We start from the raw sequence: 22,912 nt of genomic DNA, 5'->3' as shown, positions 1-22,912 counted from the left end.
GTCATCAGGCACTGTTTAAAGCCATCAAAGAGTGCTCTGTCTCCTGCTGTGGGCCCACTGGCTGTGAGGGAAGAACAGTGAGACTGTGTGTCTGGGACCCCAGAGACACCCCTCACCCTCCATACACCCCCTCGACCCCCTCTAGCCTGGCAGGGCTCAGGGTGACATCATCACCTCGTCCCTAACCCCTGACCCTTGTCGTTTGACCACCGTGGTGTCGGGGTGATAGTAAACCCTCTGTGTGTCAAGGGAGGACATAGTTAGGAGGTCACAGTAGCCACTGATAGGTATTAACCCCACCTTGTGAGTCCCACCCAGGGTGTGACCAGGTCAGTGAGAATGGCCTCTGAAAGCCTCTTAAAGCCCTTCTACCTTGTCCATGTGTGAGTCATTCATGTATTATATTGCCAAACAAACCACCCTTCCCTTTGAGGCACTGTGACAACAAGGAGAGTGGAAGCTGGAGCATGTGTTGTTTGTGTACACACGTATCTGACCAATGTGTTTGCGGCAGCTACCTTATAATATAATTGATTCTCTCCCAAGTTGATACACTGTCTGTCTGGACAGTGTGTGTGTGGCCCTGTGCTCTGTCTCTGACTGCTAGTCTCTCTCTCCTGTGTGACTGACAGATCTGGAGTGTGGAGATGTGCCCCTGCTCACTCCAGGGAGTAAAGAGATGATGTCACAGGCTCTGAAGGACACGTTCAGCGGCTTCACAAAGGAACAGCAACGACTGGCTATTCCCAAAGGTAAGGCACTTAAACAAGGGATTACTTTCTCTTTTTGTGTCTTTCTCTCTATTTCTCTTTCTCTCCCTCTGTTTCTTGTTCTACCTCTCACTTTACATGTATATTTTTAGATTAACCACTGTGACATGTTTCCATATACACACTCAAAACCTAAACCCCTCCTCTCAGTATGACTAAAGATAGCTTAGTGGTGACATTATATTCAAAATGACAGATTGAGTGTACTGGTTGTCAGACAGACTGTAGGAATCAGAGAAAGCCAGGGTAGAGAGACAGACAAAAATGATTCATTATGGTTCCTCGATTGAGGCATACCACAGAGCTCATCATTTTGGTATTAGCAGGTCTATATTGGGATTCCCCAGTCCAGCCCTCCCAGGCAGTCTGCAAGTAGCTGGGGTTTCACTGACAGTCTATTGTTGCTGTCACCACGTATCTGCACCACTTCTCCTCTTACCTCTAATAGCAACAGCAGGTCTAAAATCATGACCCACTGAAACTGCTAATGAAAATGAATGTGCTCGTGAAATGGCTCTGTGGCCTGATAATACCTAATCTCTAGTTCAGGGGAGTGTAGATTAAACCAGAGGAGTGGAGTGTAGGTATTTTGTGACCATGTATATGACTGTGACCTCGGGTAGCACTTCAGTGACATGTCCCTCCCTCTCCCCCCATGTCCCTCTCAGACCCCAGGCAGTGGACAGAGAGCCACGTGGGAGAGTGGCTGACGTGGACGGTGAATGAGTTCAGCCTGAAGAGTGTGGACTTCCACAAGTTTTGTATGAACGGGGCCAGTCTGTGTGCTTTGGGGAAAGAACGCTTCCTGGATCTAGCGCCTGACTTTGTGGGCGACATTCTCTGGGAACATCTAGAGATGCTTCAGAAAGGTAGGCCCAGGCTGTAGCATGATTGTACTACAGTACCCATAATGCTCCGTACAACATATCAATCAGCGTTGGGCTCAATTCGAATTGTAGTAATTTAATATTCAGAAATGTCAAAACTTTTTATATAAATACTTTTCAATTTATTGAGAAGTAATTTAAAAAATAAATGCCTTTGATATATTATTAAATTGTGATTTCTCTTTACTTCCTAAATTGACTACCTTCAATGAAAAATTGAGCCCAACCCTGGTATCAATCACAAGCCTCAGAAATGCTTACTGTTCCTGTCACATTAGCTGTAGTGTGTATTGAAGCACAGCGTTGTCTATCTTTGTGCAAAACAATTTCAAGTGTTAGCGCTGTTAGCGTTTACATGGTAATCTGAGACGAAGAGGAAGACCTCCCTTTCCTCCTGGTCCTCCTGATATTTAATCAGCTAGGCCCAACCATACTGGATGCAGTGTGTTTATGGCTATTATACGATACATGAAATCAATGACGGGGTCAGTGACAGTTGATATCTATTTTTCATGAAGAAGACACAAAGCATTTCCCTGTCAACGGCCTGACCTCTACCTTCCAGGAGTCCCACTATACCTCAGACTACTTTGTCAGTAAGTATCACTGAGGGGACTACATCCTATGTACTGTAAATAAACTGGCTCTAATGCATCCAATGGTCTGTTAATCCCTCTCTATCTTTCTCTCCTCCTCCCTTTCTCTCTCCCCCTCCCTCTCTCTCTCCTCATCTGCCTCCTACTCCTGTATTTCTCCAGGCTATGGCGTTGAACATGCCCAGTGCGTTCCTCCCTCTGAATACTCAGAGCCGGGCTTCATCACAGAGTCCTACCAGACCCTTCACCCAATCAGCTCAGAGGACCTGCTGTCACTCAAGTACGAAAGTGAATACCCCAACGTCATCCTCCGGGACATGCCCCTCAACCCACTTCAGGGGGACTACTTCTCCGTCAAACAGGAGGTGGTCTCCCCCGACAACATGTGTGTGGGCCGCATCAGCAGAGGTGAGGGGTTACACACAAGATAGTGAAGGAAATGGTTGGAAATCAAGGTTTAGTGTAGTGTGGCTGTGACAGCTGCTCTATTGTAAGTGCCCTATCTCAAAGAGGAACAAGTTAACTTGGGTAACTTGGGACCAATACTTGAGTAGGCCTTTAGTCCATGTCTCAGTTCTGCATATGACTGAGACCCTGATTCAATCTGATTCAATCCATACAGTATGATTCTATGATAGATATGATTTGTGTGAGTTGAGGTCTAGCTAATTGTGTTGGGTTCGTGAACATCACTGTGTGCGTGTGATTTTGCTGATGTTCTCCAGTCTTGCCCTGCCACTTCACTGCATGTACCAGGACAGTAGAAAGGAGGCCCTATAGCTGGCTTGTGGATCAAGCAAACTCACCTCGAGGAGAAAATAAATAAATTGTTTGTGTCAAGAGTGAGAAGTGAATAAAGCCACACGGTTCATTAGAGCTGTCTGTCCCTATAGCTTTCATGTAAAACAGCTCAAGCGAGGTAACCTTAAAAAACAACCACATTTTTTTTCTCTCTCTCAACTTTCTCATCTCTGTTTCTCACATCTCAACCTTGAGGTTGTTCTCAGCAAGCAAGGACAGAGAGTGACAGAGTGTCAGAGAGCGTGGGTTTTCTTTCTCATGAATCGCTCTGTTTACTTTATCACATGCACATCTGGTTGCTGTCCCACTGATCGTTTGGAGAAGAATTAACAGTGTGGTTTACATTGATACCAATAAAGCTGGGATTTTCTTCTCAAATCCCCCAGCTGAACAAATGAATAGGGGGTATCAGGGATTTTACTGTACACAGGACCAATTCAGTGGACTGACTGGGCATTCGCCTGCAAGGTATGTCCAGGCCTCGTACATAATAAATCCCAGGGTTTTTGGCAGCGCATTGTGCTTTCTCAATGTGGGAAAGTATTTGTGGCACCACCGAAAACCACACGTGGCTTCAATTTGTGCAATTGAAGATTTCAGCATCAGTCGAGGCACTGGATTATCTTTCATTCTTGAATAGCACTCAGTTGAAATGCTCCTCTTATCTTTGCCGAGGCCAGAAATAGCAATTCAATTTGTATTGATCTTCTTCCAATTAGACAAAATCAAATGCCAGTTGCGTATGCTAAACTGAGGTGTGAAATGAAGGGGCCAAGACCATACATTGCGTTATACAGAACAAAGAAGCTCAGTGAGAGTGTAATTTACTGCCAATGTCTAATGTGTATTCCTGCTATAAATATTGTCCTCTGTCAAATCGTAATGTCCCTGCTCAAAACGATTTACTTTCAGACAATTATATTATCATTCCCTCTCACACTATGAGACAATACAACTAACAGCTTCTGCTCTCCCCCTCTCTGTCTCTCAGGTAAGCTGGGAGGCCAGGACTCGTTTGAGAGCATTGAGAGCTTTGAAAGCTGTGACCGTCTGACCCAGTCCTGGAGCAGCCAGTCTTCCTTCAACAGTCTGCAGCGCGTCCCATCCTACGACAACTTTGACTCCGAGGACTACCCCAACGCCCTACACGGACACAAGCCCAAGGGAACCTTCAAGGACTACGTCAGGGAGCGCTCAGACCTCAGCAAGGACAAACCTGTTATCCCCGCCGCAGCACTCGCAGGATACACAGGTCAGACGAAATTAATAAATAAATGATGTCATCAATAAATCCATCAATCAAATGTATTAATAAAGCCCTTTTACGTCAGCAGATGTCACAAAGTGCTTATGCCAGAAACCCAGCTTAAAACCCCAAACAACAAGCAATGCAAATGTAGAAGCACAGTGGCTAGGAAAAACTCTCTAGAAATGCAGAAATCTAGGAAGAAACCTAGAGAGGAACCTGGCTCTGAGGGGTAGCCAGTCCTCTTCTAGCTGTGCCGGGTTGAGATTATAAGAGTACATGGCCATTGAGGCCAGATTGTTCTTCAAGATTATCAAATGTTTATAGATGACCAGCAGGATCAAATAATAATCACAGGGGTTGTAGAGGGTGCAAAAGGTCAGCACATCACGAGTAAATGTCAGTTGGCTTTTCATAGCCATAGCATTCAGAGGTCAAGACAGCAGGTGCAGTAGAGCGCGAGATAGAGGGAGAGTCGAAAACAGCATGTCCGCGACAAGGTAGCACGTTCACTGAACAGACTATTGCAGCATAGATACTGGGGGCTGAGATGGTGGGGTTTGGGGGACACTGTGGCCCTGGCCGACGATACCCTCAGATAGGGCCAACCAGGCAGGATATACCTCCACCCACATTGCCAAAGCAACAGACCACCAACATACTACCCTGAGACAAGGCCGAGTATAGCCCACAAAGATCTCCTGCACCGCACAAGCCCGTGGGGGAGCAAGACCAGAAGATCACGTCAGTGACACAACCCACTCAAGTCGAGTAGAGCAAAAAAAGCCTGGCACAATGTGACGCACATATCTTAGGGACGGCATGGCGTAGCACTAGTAAGCTAGTGGCTCAGCCCCCATAATAGGGTTAGAGGCAGAGAATCCCAGTGGAGAGAGGGGAGCCGACCAGGCAGAGACAGCAAGGGTGGTTCGTCATTCCAGTGCCTTGCCGTTCACCTTCGCACCCCTGGGCCAGACTACACTCAATCATAGGACCTACTGAAGAGATGACTCTTCAGTAAAGACTTAAAGGTTGAGACCGTGTCTGGGTTTGATTTTTGCAATGTTACGAAGATGGGGAAAAACCTCCCTTTGAAATATTCTTTATTATGTTCCTCAAAAGAGAGAGCAGGGTCCAGAGTATCACCGAGGTCCTTCACAGCTTTATTTGAGACGACTGTACAATCATCAATATTAATTGTCAGATCAAACAGCAGATATCTTTGTTTCTTGGCATCTCGATCTAGCATCTCTGTTTTTTCCAAGTTTAAAAGTAAAACATTTGCTGACACACAGGTTTCCAGGGTAGGCCATTTTTCAGCTTCACCATGTTTCATCGAAATGTACAGCTGTGTGTCGTCGTCATAGCAGTGAAAGTTAACATTGTGTTTCTGAATGACATCACCAAGAGGCAGAATATATAGTGAAAACAAGTGGTCCTAAAACGGAACCTTGAGGAACACCAAAACTTGCAATTGATTTGTCAGAGGACAAATCATCCACAGAGATGAATTAATATCTTTCCGACAGATAAGATCTAAACCAAGGAAGAACTTTTCCGTGTAGACCAATTAGGGTTTCCAATCTCTCCAAAAGAATATGTTGATCGATGGTGTCAAAAGCAGGTCTAGGAGCACGAGGTCAGATGCAGAGCCATGTCTGATGCCATTTTAAAGGTCATTTACCACCTTCACGAGTGTAGTCTCCGTGTTTTGATGGGGTCTACAGCTAGAGTGTAGCGTTTTGTATACATGAAGACAGCTTTTACATTTTTTGGGGGAGGGGAATGGGAGATTCAATTTAGTCCAATCATTTTTTACATTTCCCGGGTCAAGGCTTGGCTTTTTCAAGAGAGGCTTCATTACTGCCTTGGTTAGTGAGTTTGGTACACATCCGGAGGACAGGGAGACGTTTATTATGTTCAACATAGGAGGGCCAAGCACAGGAAGTATCTCTTTCAGTAGTCTAGTTGGAATAGGGTCCAGTATGCAGCTGGAAGGTTTAGAGGCCATGACTATTTGTGTGAATGTGTCAACAGATTCAGCATTAAAAAACTTGAGTTTCTCCAGTGATCCTATGTCCTGGCACTTCTTTGCAGATTCAGGACAACTGAGCTTTGGAGAAATACACAGATTCAAAGAGGAGTCCCGAATTTTCTTTCTAATGATAAATATATTTTTGTCGAAGAAGTTCATGAATTCCTCACTGCTGAAGTAAAGGAGAAGCAATCCTCTCTTTGGGAATGCTGCTTTTTAATTAGCTTTGCAACAGTATAAAAGTACATTTTCGATTGTTCTTACTCTCCTCAATTAGGTTGGAAAAATAGGCTGGTCGAGCAGCAGTGAGGGCACTTCGATATTGCACGGTACTGTCTCTTCATGCTAGTCGGAAGACTTACAGTTTGGTGGAGCACCATTTCCATTCTAATTTTCTGGAAGCTTGCGTAAGGGCTTGGGTATTTTATGTATACCAGGGAGCTAATTTCTTTTGACAAATGTTTTTTGGGGTGAGACTGCATCTAGGGTGTAGTGCAAGGTTAAATTTAGATCCTCAGTTTGGTGGTTAACTGATTTTTGTACACCAACGTCCTTGGGTAGGTGGAGGGAGTCTGTAAGGACATCTATGAATTTTTGGGTTGTACGAGAATTTATAGCGCAGATTTTGACAATCCTTGGTTGGGGTCTGAGCAGATTATTGGTTGCCATTGCAAACTTAATAAAATGGTGGTATGATAGTCACGGATTATAAGAAAAAACATTTAGATCCACAATATTTATTCCACAGGACAAAACTAGATCCAGGTTATGACTGTTGCAATGCGTAGGTCCGGAGAGATGTTGGACAAAACCCACTGAGTCGATGATGGCTCTGAAAGACTTTTGGAGTGGGTCTGTGAACTTTTCCATGTGAATATTGAAATCACCAAAAAATGTAATATTATCTGCCATGACTACAAGGTCCGATAGGAATTCAGGGAACTCGGAGAGAAAAGCTGTGTACGGCCCAGGAGGTCTGTAAAAGGTAGCTATAAAAAGTGATTGAGTAGGCTGCATAGATTTCGTAACTAGATGCTTAAAAAAATGAAAACACTATTTGATTTATTTTTTGTTGAAATTTACTGTCGTAAATGTTAGCAACACCTCCGTCTTTGCGCAATGCGCTGTGGATATGGTCACTAGTATAACCAGGAGGAGGGGCCTCATTTAACAAAGTTAATTCATCAGGCTTGAGCCATGTTTCAGTCAGGCCAATCACATCAAGGTTATGATCAGTGATTAGTTAATTGACTATGACTGCTTTGGAAGTGAGGGATCTAACATTAAGTAGCCCTATTTTAAGATATCACATCTCATTCAGTAATGACAGGCATGGAGGAGTTCTTTATTTCAGTGAGATTGCTAAGGCGAACATCGCCATGTTCAGTTTTGCCAAACCTAGATCGAGGCACAGAGATGGTCTCAGTGGGGATAGCTGAGTTGACTACACTGACTGTGCAAGTGGCAGACTCCCCTAAGCTGTCAGGCTGGGTAGCAGCCTGCTGCCTGGCCTGCACCCTGCACCCTATCTCATTGTGAAGCTAGAGGAGTTAGAGCCCTCTCTCTATATTGATAGATAAGATGACTAAATGCAGGTTACAGTTTGAAAAATGTGCGATCAACTACAATAGGCATGGCCAAACGTTCATCCCTCTTACTTCTTACAGGCGTTTTTATGCCACCCAACTGGGCCCTATGTTACTTGTTTGCCAGGCAGTTGCAGCAGTTGTACATATTGTAGGTGTACCTCAATGTAACTGGGTCTCCGTAACTGGCAGCACAGCTTCTGGCTGAGAGTTTTATATACACTCTTCTATATCAGCCTCTGTGGCACTGCAGGCCCAGAGTCATGCACTTACAGGAAACACTTGCTCCCAGCCTCTTCTCTTTCTTCTCTCCATCTCGCGTTATCTTGCACTTCTGACTTTTTCATCTGCACCGGTTTATCTGTGGCCGCATCTCAACCTATTTTCCAGGTCGTCTTGGCAACCCGGGTGCAAACACAAAACGATACCTGCCCTGTGCACTTAACACTTGAGTAGATTTATCTGTTCATCTGTTATAGCTCCTTTCTGCCTACCTGATGAAAAAATGACTCTTTCTTCTATTTAAACAGAAAGAAACACATTTTAGAAGTGAAAAAAAAAAAGATCCAAGGTCTGGCACATTTCTATTTTAGTATTCCTTTTATGAGGTTTTCAGTTCATTGCTACTTAAATCCCTATTCACCATTTGACATTTTGGAACCTATACAGAAAAACCACATGATTTCACATGTGGAAAATCACATGATTTCTCGTGAAATAATTTGAAAACGTGTTTTTGGAATACTTCACGTGTGAACACGTGAAATCCATGTGGTCTTTCCGTAAGGGAGGGGAATTCTCCATGTTTCAAAGTAGAGCACATATACCACATATATACAGTGCATTCAGAAATTATTCAGACCCCTTGACCTTTTCCACATTTTGTTACATTACAGCCTTATTCTAAAATGGATAAAATGATTTTTTCCCCCCTCATGAATCTACACACAATAACCCATAATGACAAAGCGAAAATAGATTTTTAGAAATGTAATATGTAATAAATGCGCATTTATTACAAATTGTATTTTTGCAACTTGATTGGAGTCCACCTGTGGTAAATTCAATTCGATTGGACATGATTTTGAAAGGCACACACACCTGTCTATCTAAGGTCCCACAGTTGACAGTGCATGTCAAAGCAAAAACCAAACCATGAGGTCGAAGGAAATTGTCCGTAGAGAGCAGAGACAGGATTGTGTCGAGGCACAGATCTGGGGAAGGGTACCAAAACATTTCTGCAGCATTGAAGGTCCCCAAGAACACAGTGGCCTCCATCATTCTTAAATGGAAGACGTTTGGAACCACCAAGACTTCCTAGAGCTGGCCGCCCGGGCCAACCTGAGCAATTAGGGGAGAATGGCCTTGCTTAGGGAGGTAACCAAGAAGATTATGATCACTCTAACAGAGCTCCAGTGTTCCTCTGTGGAGATGGGAGAACCTTCCAGAAGGACAACCATCTCTACTGCACCAATCAGGCCTTTATAATAGAATGGCCAGACAGAAGCCACAACTCAGTAAAAGGCACATGACAGCCTGCTTGGTGTTTGCCAAAAGGCACATAAAGGACTCTGACCATGAGAAACAAGATTCTCTGGTCTGATGAAACCAAGATTGAACTCTTTGGCCTGAATGCCAAGCGTCACAGCATCATGCTGTGGGGATGTTTTTCAGCGGCATGGACTGGGAGACTAGTCAGGACTGAGGAAAAGAGCAAAGTACAGAGAGATCCTTGATGAAATCCTGCTCCAGAGCGCTCTGGACCTCAGACTGGCAAAGGTTCCCCTTTCAACAGGACAATGACGCTAAGCACACAGCCAAGACAACACAGGAGTGGCTTCAGGACAAGTCTCTGAATGTCCTTGAGTGGCCCAGACAGAGCCCGATCTTGAACCCAATCAAACTTATCTGGAAAGACCTGAAAATAGCTGTGCTGCAACACTCCCCATCCAACCTGACAGAGCTTGAGAGGATCTGCAGAGAAGAATGGGAGAAACTCCCCAAATACAGGTGTGCCAAGTTTGTAGCGTAACACCCAAGAAGAATCAAGGCTGTAATCGCTGCCAAAGGTGCTTCAACAAAGTACTGAGTAAAGGGTCTGAATTCTTATGTAAATGTCATATTTCAGTTTTTTTTTGTAATACATTTGCAAATAAATCTAAAAACCTGTTTTTGCTTGGTGGTATTGTGTGTAGATTGATGAGGAAAAACAACGATTTCATCCATTTTAGAATAAGGCTGTAACGTAACTAAATGTGGAAGAAGTCTAGGGGTCTGAATACTTTCCTAATGCACTGTACATCTATGGAGACTGAGAAGCAATTTAAGGGGAAACAGTCTCTCAATAACTTTAATGCACTAGAAAGACTAGTACTTTGGGGACTTTCTCCCCTCTGTGTTAAATTGCAGTCACAAGGTCGTTAGTAGGGAAGAAGGGAAATGCCAGAACACACACGTCACTTACTTCAGATTGCATAAGGCATTGCCCACAATTGGCATCTCAAGGTCATTTTTGATCTGCAAGGTTGTCTGTACTAATCAATTATGTAAATTACCTAATTTATGCATTCATCTTTTGATGATAAGATAAAGTGAAAGATAGATATAAACAATTGGCATGCCCTCATTGAAGCCTTTGACATTAATAATATAATGCCAGTTTGTGGTAAAGATGTAGAATCTTAATTTGATCCACCCTGTTGAAGGAGAACTTTCCTGCAATGGTTTTAAAAGGCTTCTGAAGTTTGTAATTTCCACTTAGAAATTTCAGACTTGATTTTCCCTAATGAAAAATGTATCATCCCCTACAAAAATGTCCATTAATTATAATCCACATAATAATTCACATTTCCTTTTGCTGCATAATTATTTTCCTGCTGTAGTAAACTGACTCAAATTAAGATCCTACATCTGTAGGTTATTTGCTGCATGTCATCATTCATACATTTAATTCACTTCCCTATGTGTACAATGATGTAGCATTAGATACAAAGCTACCGTAGACTCATGTTCAGAGGCTAATGCATGTTCACATATTTTCATTGGAGTCAGAATACTTTCTCAGAGCTTTTAGTCATGCAGAACTAAAGAGAAGAAAATAAACACAAGACTTCAATATGCTTATGTCTAGCTGGCAACAACCATTTTTATTAACGGTTAGCACCCTGTATCCAGTCTTGCAGCCAAGAGAAAGATCACCCCCATTAGGCCCCCAAGCAACACATGCATTTTCTTACTATGTGATAATAGAGAGAATCTGCCCCCAAAAAAGAGTAAGACGTGTATGTACAGTAGTATCTCAAATAGCTGTTGATGAAAACGTGTTTTGGCTTCCTGTCCCAGTAGCTGGGCACTGACGGGCACTGACAGGCAAACACACGTTGGTTCTCTGTCACACACAGTGATGAGTTGGTGTGATAAAGAAGGTGTGAGATAAGTGAGGCTCAGTCAGTCGTCAACTCAGGGGTTGACTGTGTTTCTCATCACCAATCACACTTCTGTCAGCTCTTGGGATGCAGCAGGCAGTCAGCCACAGTGCCTTGGACAATTACAGCCTACTCCTCCTCTCTCTCTCTCTCTCTCTCTCTCTCTCTCTCAATTCAATTCAAAGGGCTTTATTGGCATGGGAAACATGTGTTAACATTGCCAAAGCAAGTAAGGTAGATAATTTTTATTGTTTATTTCATTTTTGTATATTAACAGTAAACATTACACATACAGAAGTTTCAAAACAATAAAGACTCCCTCTCTCTCTCTCTCTCTCTCTCTGTCTTTGTCTCTGTCTCTGTCTGTCTCTCTCTGTCCACCCTGCACAGGCTACAGCCTCATCTGTAAAGCCTAAGGGCAGATCCTAAACAGTACTATGAATGCCAGCCCCCCACCCTTTCTCCACCGTAGATGTTTTTTCAATGAGGCCCATTCTGCTTGGAGGCTTATAACATATTTTTTGGGGGGGTCGCCAACATTTTCGTCTGAGCGCTCGAGGGGATTGGAAACGGGCACTGTTGTATCATCCTTATGTGGGCCCACTGTTACAGTAGTGGGATTTTTGGAATGTGACTTGATCTGGAGGATTATTTGCTGAAGTTTGGGTGTTGCGTCTTTGCAATCATGTTCATAACTGAGTGAAGAGGGAAGAAGTCCTGGATTGAAAATTACTTATTTTGCTTTCAAGTGTTCAACCTACGGTCCCATTTCTCTGAAAGCTTTGGTTTGTGTTGGGTGCGTTTATGAGCCAGTTCTGGGAGGTAACAGCTCCGCTCTGCTACAGCTTTGCTAAGCAGATACTGCATAGGCAGGTGTGATTTGAACTGAGTGGGGTTTTCTGTCTGTACAGAAAACCACAAGATCAAAAGAGTACCGAAGCTTTGTTTTTCTCTTCTGCTACTTTTTTTCTTTTCAACACACATGTAATAACCCCAGCAGTTCTGGTTGCCACATTTAGGCCATGTGTTAAGTGTACAAATATATACGTATATGTATTCAAAAAAACTGCTTTTATAGTATATTGCATTATCAGTGCATACCTGAACATTACAGAAGGCAAGCAACATTTATTTACCAATTAGATTAAATGTCTACACACACACACACACACACACACACACACACACACACACACACACACACGGCCTCATATGAAGACCCCCTCTTATTTTTAAACCACGGTGATTTCATTGCCATGGAATTCATACAGTCAGACAAAAATATGCTGTGAACTCCAGCTCCAGATACTGCAGAGGGTAAAGTGTACTCAAAGGGATTCATGATGAATGGGACCCTTGTCTGTGAAAACACTGATTTCTCTCCACTATCGTGCCTTGTGCACGTCTGATTTAGAATTGAATATTTGTCTTTTTATAGTAGGAAATGAATGACCCTAAGACGAGTAGTTAATGAGAAGCATGAGAACAGTCAGTCATGCTGTGTTTTCATGTGGCTGATGATGGCATGTTCTGTCATACTGATCTGTGTTATACTGAAAACAAGACTCCTCTCTCTGTGTTCTAACCTTGTGCTCGTCTCTCTCCCTTATCCTGGTTCTGCTCTGCAGGCAGTGGCCCCATCCAGCTGTGGCAGTTTCTGCTGGAGCTTCTGACGGACAAATCCTGTCAGTCCTTCATCAGCTGGACGGGAGACGGCTGGGAGTTCAAGCTGTCCGACCCTGACGAGGTGAGAGGTCATGACCCCCCCCCCCTCCCCCCCCCCCCACCACTGACCTTACATGGCATGGGGGCCCTAAACAGTTAGACAGAGGAGGTTGATCTCTTTTTAATGTGATGCCAACAACACTGTCATTTGCCTCACTTAGACTTAAAGGAACCTTAGTGGTATCAGGTACATTTAGCTACATTAAATATCGATCCATGTCAAGAGAAGACATGTACACGATAACATTGTATTGTGAGGTTAGTGCAGAGCTCTGTCTCAAATTTGATACACAGTGTAACAGGGTGCCTTTTCCCTCTGTGACTCAGGTGGCTCGGAGGTGGGGGAAGAGGAAAAACAAGCCCAAGATGAACTATGAAAAGCTGAGCCGAGGCCTGCGCTACTACTACGACAAGAACATCATCCACAAGACATCAGGGAAGCGCTATGTCTACCGCTTTGTCTGTGACTTAAAAAGCCTGCTGGGATACACCCCCGAGGAGCTCCACGCCATGCTGGACGTCAAGCCTGATGCGGACGAGTGAAAACAGAGGGATGAGAGAAGTGGAGAAGAGGAGAGTAAAGGAGCCGAGGAGACTGGGGCTCAGAGATTGATATTTACCTTCCGGTAAAAGGGGGCGTCCATTTTGGGACCAAACATGTTCATTCTTAACACCTAAACTGTGGTCTGTATCATTTTGAGCTGTTGTCAAACGATGTTCAGAAAGAAATCACTATGCCAAATGTGCAAATTCATAATTTGTTGCATTTGAGATAGATACATGTATTACTTAGTAACTCTAGGCACATGGAAAGCCATCAATTAGAATAGAATGGCCATTTAGCCTAAGTAGGACAAAGAACTGTCATTGAGGAAGAGGGCCAAGAGACAGTGAAGGATTCATTTTAGGGAAGGACATTGCATGGATGGAGAGTTCCTTCTATGGAATTTGTTGCCAAATTAAAAATGGAAAGTAGTGGAAGTAGGTCACTGTTTCTATGCCACTGCACACAATAGGCATTGGGTAGAGTTCTCAGCTTGGACCAAAAAAGTATTTTTATTTTTTACTGTTGTTTCAGAAGCATAATGTTTGTGCCAGTATTATCGTTGAGATTGTACTGTTGAGTCTCAGTCCGACCAGGGTTCCCCTGTTTAGTTTTTTTTATGCTGATGAAGCTATTCTGAAACCAAACATTGCACCATTTAAGGCTAAGTTAGTCCTGTCTCCTCTCTGCGAAAGCCCAATAACTGAAACATGCTGATTTGATTATACAGACGACACTAGACACTGGCCTTTTTACTCATTTTCATAGGTTGGATAGAGAATAACTTACTCATACCAAGAACGGTTGATAGACAACTGAAAGTAACCGTTGCTTTAAAACTGATGCTTTCTCCTTTGCACATTTGCCGCTTCGCTATAGAAATATACTGTCTGCCACCAGGACTTTGCAGATTGCATACATTACTGTCCTGCCACCAGTAATACAAGTCCTTAGACACCCTTTCTGTGGTGAGTTTTGAAAGTATTTGGACACAAAAGAGTCAAACGTGCTCAATCTGTATATTAAGTGGTTTTCCATGCCCCCATTTTAGCATTGTTTTAGACGAGAACAAAGAGGGAGGGACCTGTTGTCGACAGATTGAATTGCGAGCCATGTACATGAGGGATTGTTTTTGTCGGAAAGCTTAGGAATGTAGAGTGTACTGTATTTTTGTGTGTTATGTGGTGTTCTCTGAATGAAGGGAAGCTGCCATAGATGGGTAAGGTATATCGAGGTGCATGATGGTAGTAGGATGAAAAGATAAGGGTTCGAAGCAAGGAGTATAAACTTTGGATGACTGTTTGAAGAAGAGGACTGGGGTGGTTTTGGGAGGGAACCGTCGAGTTGTGAAGTTAAAGAGAATGATCATCATTATGGCATGAGGATGAGATTAATGCTTGTGCCGTTGCACAGCTTGGAGGCTTTTGTTAACTGAAGTGTTTGTATAGATGCTCCCTTTCACCACTGTCGGAGGAGGTAGAGATCTATAGGAAACAGGACTACCATAAACAGTTGAGCTAAAGGACTACTTGGAGAGATGTGGCATTGTATGCTATTTTCTTACCATGCTTTGTACATGCTTTTCTATTGTTTCTAAGACAAAAGGACATCTCATTCAGTATATGGAATGGATAAATGAAATTATATGCCCTGAAAACTGTATGTACTTGTGCGGCTTGCTGAAGATCCACAGTAGTTTTGCTGGTTGCTCGTCAATGGGAACATGACTGTACGCAGGCATTATGGGAAAAGCCGAAGTCAAGAAATATCATCTTAAAATACAAATGTTATTGTTTACAGTGGCTGAATGTTACCCATATTGATGAAAATAGGTTTTGAAATGTCTATTTGTACAGATTGTATTTCCTAACGCTTTATTAAGACCCAGATTAAACAAATAAACAAGAGACTAAGCAGGAATAATAACCAAACCCATGTGAGGTCTGGGCCATAGATAACGCTTTGGGTATGTCCACCATCTTGGAGGACAGGGACCGTTATTCCCTCGCGTTCAAAGTGTTGTTTCTGCTTTGATCTTTTGATTTGTTGGAAAGCACTCAGCGTTAGGACTCAGCGAAGAGATTTGGCTGGACTGACTGTAGTTCCCCCTTGAGATTATAGGAAAGCGATTTCTTTCCATATTAGTTACTTTTTAGTTGGGCAACTAACCACAGAGTTGGTACTTCAAGTGTCGGTCAGCATAAACACACACACACACCCACACACACAAACATGTAATTGTGTAGAGAAGATTGAATTCTCTTGAACAAGTCAATCCACCCAGTCTCTGTGGTTCTGTCGTTTATGCACGCTACATGTCCAGGATTCACATCACTGTTTGATTATTACTGTTCAGATGCTTTTACTTCAAAGAATGTTTTTTTTTAAATATTAGGACAACTGTTCAGATATTTAAATATATGCTTAACTTGTTGTTGACGATGCCTTCCAGCTCCAAGCCAGTCACCATTTTGAGTAGATCAGAATATAATATCTTTGTCTGTTTAAATGGAACATATACTGTGTCTGTTTGAACTTCAAAGTCGAGTTTGTTTCAGTAAATGTCATATACGTTAAGTTGTGGACACAAGTATTGCACAGCTATTTCTAAGTGGACTAAATACATACATACACAGATACCTTACCATATTACCATATCTCAAACTGATCCATTAGGAAACCTGTTTTGTTATGGATGGTGTTGTTTTTTGTATATTTTATAGTGTTTCTGTATTTTTGTTAATGAGATACTTTTTATGTATTTAGTTCGAACATTTGAATATTTTTCAATAATTTATATTTTATAAAAGAAAAAGACAGACAGCTGGTGCTTTCATGGGAAATAAAGGTAGCACAGGAAAAAATGTAGCGATTTTCTTTCGATATAGAGAATAGACCTTTCTGTTAAAGAAAAAGGCTGATGCTGGCCCATCATTGATTTCTGCTGGAAAGTTTTATAAACTGAAGCTTCTATTTCTTAATGTACTTTAAAAAAAAATATGTCATAAAAAAATATATGTGAACAAATATTTCATACTTTGTGTGTATTGTGTGGTTATTTCTTCTAATATTACCAGAGCAAAAAAGGCTTTTGAAACATTACATCTATACTGTAACTTACAGTACATTGAGCTCTTAACATGAAAGAAATCAGAAATTGCAGTCTTACTTGGCTTCCTGGCCTTGACTACATGCCAAAAGAAAGGTTAGTCAGCTCTTTGTAAACACAATAAAAGTAGATACAGAAGTGTCTCCTGTACACATTATTATCCTCAAAATATTTCTGTGTACTCATTTTAATAACTACCTGGGCATATACTAGGCCCATACACATCACACATTGCATATTAATAACTCACATCCAAAACCTGCCTGAGCAAGTCGGTATATCACTCAACCATGATAACACTTAAGACTGTGTTTTTCACAGGCAGCCCATTTCTGATCTTTTTCCTATTAATTGGTCTTTTGACCAATAAAATCAGATATTTTCACATCAGATCTTATTCAGAGCTGATCTGATTGGTCAAAAGACCAATTAGTGAAACAAAAGATCAGAGTTGGGCTGCCTGTGTAAATGCAGCCGAATACAGTACATCTACAATGTGCAGATCAATAGTATGTCTTGGTCTCAGTTTGGGCCTGGTGGCAGATCCAGGTCCCATCTGAAAGGCATGCTGGGATGTCGCTGGCGGGTACCTGGTTAACGAGCCTGTCACTTCCACGGCGATAGGTGACGTCAAAGCAGAAGCAGGCACACTGGGCCCATTCATGTGTTTGTAACCCTAGGGTCCTAGAAATTCCACTTCAGATAAAAACCATACAGGCCGTGGCCCGCTCCCCAGCCGCTGCCCTGGCCGACACAGCACAGCTGTCTGGCTCCTCTAGAACAGCACACTGGACAAAAGGCCAAGGACCAGTCCCAATAGAGACTAGTGTCTTCATACCACAGTCACAGAATTGTCTCTACCAAACTAAGCTTTATCAGTTGTTGGCATAAAGATGAAAAATGTTATATTCCTTTACCGGGATGACAATGTATAATGGCTTGGTGTGAGATTGAAATCCTTGAAATCCGTACCTTATTTAAGACGTTTTGTACATCAAAAACCAAGTAGGAAGATCCCTGCTGAGATGTTCAATAGCGTGCAGTATGCTCATGGTTCAAATAAGCTGTAGGGGATAAGCTTAGGTTAGAGCTTTAGTATTAAAACTATAATCTCAGACTCCTTAACAATGGTATCATTTTTACTGGGACTTGGATGCAAAATGACTAAAACTTCTTGTACCTGCAAGTTTTTATAAATACAGTAGACAGGATGTAGATGCTGACACTCATGCATGCACACATATGAGCACCTACACACAGACACACTGGCTAATTTTCTAATGGACTGGAGGAGCATGTGCAGAGGGTGGCTTAGGTGATGCAGGTGGCTCTTCTAACATTTCAGATTCCACCCCCTGGGTCTGTGATCCAGACCAGACACTATAACCAGGCCCCTCGTGCCAAAGAACCCGGAACTAAACCCAACACGTCATGATACCATTCACACCTGTTGGTTTCACATCCAAAGAGAGAGAGAGACAAAGCACTCAGATGAGGTGTGGACTTCACATGGTTATTTGTTTGTATCTCAATCAACTCACAGACCCCACAAACCAAATCACTGCTATAAAGAGAAAAGAGAGAGAACATAACAGCGGAATAGAAAAGTAAACTGTAGCGCCTGGTGGTGGCACCAAGATGTCAGGAGACGGAGATGTCTGCCTCCCTGTCTGAGACCCCATGTCGCTCACAGCTTACTGCACTCCAGAAATGGAGAGAGACGCATTTGTCAGACTTCAACCCAAATATTTATCTAAAGGCCTCGCTTGCAGAGCTTCATCTGTCTCCTACGCCTAGTCTTTTAAACAGGAGTGAGAAAGGAGGAGGAGGATAGAGCACACTAAGGTTCAGACTGAGATAGCTGCACTACAGAGGTTGGTGAAATGTGTTGTTCAACACGGTTCAGGATGACATGTTCTGTTAAGATGAAAAGACTGAGATGCAGGAGTGGGATAGGACCTTTGACTGGCTGTGTGCTGTGTTTACTGCCATTAGATTCTCCTAACCACCAAACCTTACCAGGCAAAACTCCTGGTCCTACTTAGTAAGCACTGTATGTTGTGCAGGCCTATTGCGTAGTTGGTTAAGCAATTTGTCTAGGATGGTAGGGCCCATGATTCCTCCCTGATCTCTGCCTCTCTCAGTACTTAATCACAGCTCCTCTGTAGGGAGAGAGGGAGAGTGTGACGCAGACAGATACAGCTCACTGCTTCCATTACGCAGAGAAGGCATGAAATATGACCAACATTCCCCTTGGCCCCCCATTGGCAGTAACACAACAGAGTTGGTTCTATTCTGGTCTTATTGTTCTCCATGGTAGAGTTTTCTTGTTTGAGTCAATATGGACCCAGGGTAGGAGTGGTGTCTGGGGAACACATAAACACATTGGCCCATGTCCGTTACAAGAGACAGTATCTTTTCCAACGGTCTGACCCTTCTCATGGTTACTGCTGTGACCAAACATCATTCAGAGACGAAGGATTTACACAATCACCACAGTTGTCAGAGACTGAGTAAACACCCAGAAAGCAGTGACACTTTTAAGATGTTTGACATTTACGGAACATTCATGTAATTAACAAACTTGATTGACATACAAAAGAAGACATTGTATTTACTATGACTTCCCACTCGGGGAAAAGGAGGTAGTCAATCTCCAGCTTTTTTTATTTTGATTCTCATTCATCTGTGTGTATTGTAGTGGAGGAGATGGGTTGACCCACATGTCATTGCAGGTGGAGGACTGTATTATACAGGTTTATGAAGGTCACGGCTGGGGCATCCTCAGCTTGGGCTGCAATTTGCATTTTTATTGCTGTTGTCGCATCCCCAGTTAATATGCCATTGACTCCCAAAGGCACCCTTGGTCCTCGTGGTAGCCCTGTTGAAATGAGAGGCAGTCTTGGGGCTGGTGGACTGCCCGCCCTGCATTCATGAGGGCCTGGGTACCAGGGACCTGGCATTCTGGGCAGGAAATGGACTGGCTTCACATGGTAATGTGGACTTTCCATTAGTAATGGTGATTGATTTACAACCCAGGCACTACAGTACCTGTCAGATACAGGGCCACAATGAGGGGGGTGGCTTCTTTGTGAGGAGGTGAAGGAGTAGATGTGTGTTTGAGGAGTGAGTGGAGTGGTCTTGCCCGGTTAAGGGGAGAGTGAGGAGGGTTGGTGGGGTGAAGGGATGGTCGTGAATGTGTGGAGCCACTCTCCTGCATTGATTATAAAATGTATTCTCCAGACCACAAGAACAAAGGGGAACGGTAATATGCTATAATTTATTTTCCTGAATAAAGGTCATTTTCAAATTTGGTTCTTAAGAGGCCAATTTATTACTTGACTTGAATACAGACACTGAATTTGATATTTATAGGTGTAGAAGCGTTTCAGTTGGACATACTGTAAGAATGTGATTCCATGCATGTGTTCCTCTGTCTGTACAAGTGGATTGTGTGTATGTGAGCATGCACGGGTGTTTGTGTGTGTATGTGCAGCTGGATTAGAACAGGTTTTGGTCACTGTCCAGTTGTAGGACCGAATGTTTTCACTTCTCTTTTACAGCGGGTCGGTTGGGATTCAACAACTTTCCCAGGACATCTGCTCAGAGCGCCCACGTTAGAGCCCTTGGCCAATCAGACAGCTTTGAACGCCCCTCAGACCAGTGTGTGCGTGCTTTGATTGGCAGCTGGAGCCAGGGCCCAGAAAGGGAAGGCCTGAGAATTTTCCGAAACATTTTCTTCTCTGCCTTGGTTCTCGCCAACATCTGCTTCCAATCACAGTCAGCGAGTAGCCCCCCCCCCACCCTCCCCCAGTCTGGCTTTCTTACAAACACACACCAGTCCCATGCTGGCCACCCCCTCAACTCCTGCCACTGCTGCCGCCCACCCCTCAAAGGCCCACAGTCCTCTCTCTTTCTGTTATGGACCCTCCACTCCCTAGCCCTCTCTACTCCCCCCTCGCTTGTAATGACTCCTTGCATTACATTCATGATGAGTATGATTTTTTCCATGGTTTGGATTTGAAAGCTTTCAAATAACCTTCTATAACTGAGGAAAGTGTTAATTGTGTAGCTTTGTCTGAGGTTCATTAAGTCTGTCAGCAAATTAAGCTGATTTCATTACATTTTATAAAGTCATTATTACAATAAATCAAAAAATATTATCTTCTAATGTCCTTGGTAAAAAATATAACTGGCTTGAGAGGAGATGTTTTCCATTGTGAGTGTGAGAGTTGTGGGTGGGTGAAAAGAGAGTGGATCAGATATGGATGTCTTAAATGAAGGTAAAGTGAACACAGACACTAACACACTAACGCACACGCACACGCACAGCTGCATCATGGAACTGCTGCTCTCAGCACCCCACTCCCACCCTCTCCCTGAGAAAACAGTCAACCCTTTTCGTTCTTCACCAAAGCCCCATGGCTTCCACTCTCTGTCTTTTCTCTTTCTTCTTGTATGTAGCTTGCCTTTCCCCCTTTACTAATGCTTTCAACCCCCAGCCCCTCCCCCTTAATTAAACTACTTCAGCCTCATGTGTGGTCAGTTGTAGCTCTTCTTGCGTGACTTTCAACCATGCAGAGAGAGTCAATAAACAGTGAAAACCCTGCTTATCAAAGCAGGCACTTTCCATACATATTCAGAAATAAGCATGGTGAATCACTGTAGTCAAAGAAAAACACACAACCTAAGGAGCTCTTACTGGAGTTCTCAGCGGCGTTCGCAGGAGGTTGTCTCACTGTATTATTTCTGCCTCTGAGGCTTCAAGGCTAAACATGGGAAACAAGTTTCCTGGAGAGAAAAGTTAGTCAGAGAAAGGTTATGGATTTTTCCAACACACACTAACATGTGCTATACAACCTGTACTGTGCAGTACATGTGCTGTTGACAAACAATGAATGTCAAATTCTGTACATCAATAAATCAAGGACAATGAACACTGTAGCTGTGATGCCAGGAGTGAACCACACACTACCATCACTTATTTATCAGCCACTGATAAAGGCTATAACAAACATGTTAGCTCTAAGGCACAAACACAAGTCATGGGTTTCTAGTGACCTAAGATGTAGAGACAGACTGTTCTTGAGCTTCCTTCCCATTGACCTTTGATCCTGAACATCATTGGCTCTCTGGCCTGCTCCTGCTAAAGCTGTTGTGATTTAGTGCCCAGTAGTGCTGACTGCTCTTCCTGGGTAATCCAGGGCCTGGCCTGGACCTGGCCTGGCAGTAAATCTACTGTCTCTGTCTAGGGAGATAGGGTTCAAACTGCAGACAGGGTTCTTAGGTTGTATCCTTTGCCTAAGACATTTTCTGGTAAATCGCATTGATTCAACCTGGACTGAATGCAAGTAAAACATTACGAGAGATATTTTAATGGATCGTCTTCTTGCCTGTATTTCCTGCACAGGCACTTGTGAAAGTAGAAGAGTTGAGTAAACCTTAGGTTACCTCTGACTGCAGGGATTGCGGTCTCCTTGGCAGAGAGCAGAGCTGAGGAGGCAGTAGACAGCCAGGTCATGTTTGGTCTATGGTCTCTGGTTACAGTGGTCTCTCACCCCTCCACCTCTCATCACTTCACCAGTCTACTCTCACCATCCATCAGCCTCTCAGAGGTGGCTGACCAGGATGCAAGAGTGCAAGAGTTGCCATAACCAAAAATAAAAACATGGACACAGAACAAGCATGGGTGAATGTGTGTGACTGCAGCCTGTGCTAACTAAGCAGAAGAGGGGAAAAATAAAATAAAGTCATATTCAGCACCTGCTATCCCACAATCCTTAGTAACTCATGAGGAATTGGTTACCTGCTTCTTGTCTTGATTCACACGAAGGGCTCTATTCAATCCGTATTGCGGAAATTCTACGCTAATGCCAAATAAGAATTTAAAGGCATTGTTCCCTCGTTGGCGGAGACGGCGTTCATGGTAAACGCTGCATATGTCGGCTCAATCAGAAATGACCTTCCCATTTATATTGCAAAATCTGTAACGCTTCCGCAATAGCGATTGAATAGAGCCCTAAGTATTTTTCTATATTTTTAAGGCTGATTAATTATGTTAATTTATAATACATCTCTATAGCTACCTTACAAATGGTTCCTCAACTGAAGCTAAAGGACAAACCGGGTGACACTTTAAAATGTAATCCGTTTAGAAAATAAAATGCAAAATGTTCACAAAGTCTTAC

At 43.1% G+C, this 22,912-nt stretch overlaps 1 protein-coding gene across 3 annotated transcripts in view; it reads left to right on the top strand.

Moving 5' to 3' along the window:
* Positions 1–16,649, top strand: part of LOC139383189 (protein c-ets-1-B) — a 44,214-nt gene extending 27,565 nt beyond the window's left edge. For all 3 annotated transcript variants that reach the window (XM_071127628.1, XM_071127627.1, XM_071127629.1), the window contains 7 exons: positions 633–752; positions 1,439–1,639; positions 2,176–2,253; positions 2,416–2,661; positions 4,046–4,306; positions 12,975–13,093; positions 13,399–16,649. In XM_071127628.1, the coding sequence (XP_070983729.1) occupies positions 633–752; positions 1,439–1,639; positions 2,176–2,253; positions 2,416–2,661; positions 4,046–4,306; positions 12,975–13,093; positions 13,399–13,614 (1,241 nt within the window). In that variant the 3' untranslated portion in view covers positions 13,615–16,649. The remainder of the gene's footprint in view (positions 1–632; positions 753–1,438; positions 1,640–2,175; positions 2,254–2,415; positions 2,662–4,045; positions 4,307–12,974; positions 13,094–13,398) is intronic.
* The last annotated feature ends 6,263 nt before the right edge of the window (positions 16,650–22,912 follow it).

The sequence above is a fragment of the Oncorhynchus clarkii genome, chromosome 24 (genome assembly GCF_045791955.1).
Source record: "Oncorhynchus clarkii lewisi isolate Uvic-CL-2024 chromosome 24, UVic_Ocla_1.0, whole genome shotgun sequence".
Classification (NCBI taxonomy): domain Eukaryota; kingdom Metazoa; phylum Chordata; class Actinopteri; order Salmoniformes; family Salmonidae; genus Oncorhynchus; species Oncorhynchus clarkii.
Note: the sequence above shows the minus strand (reverse complement) of the source record. Positions and strands in the feature narration are given on the sequence as shown.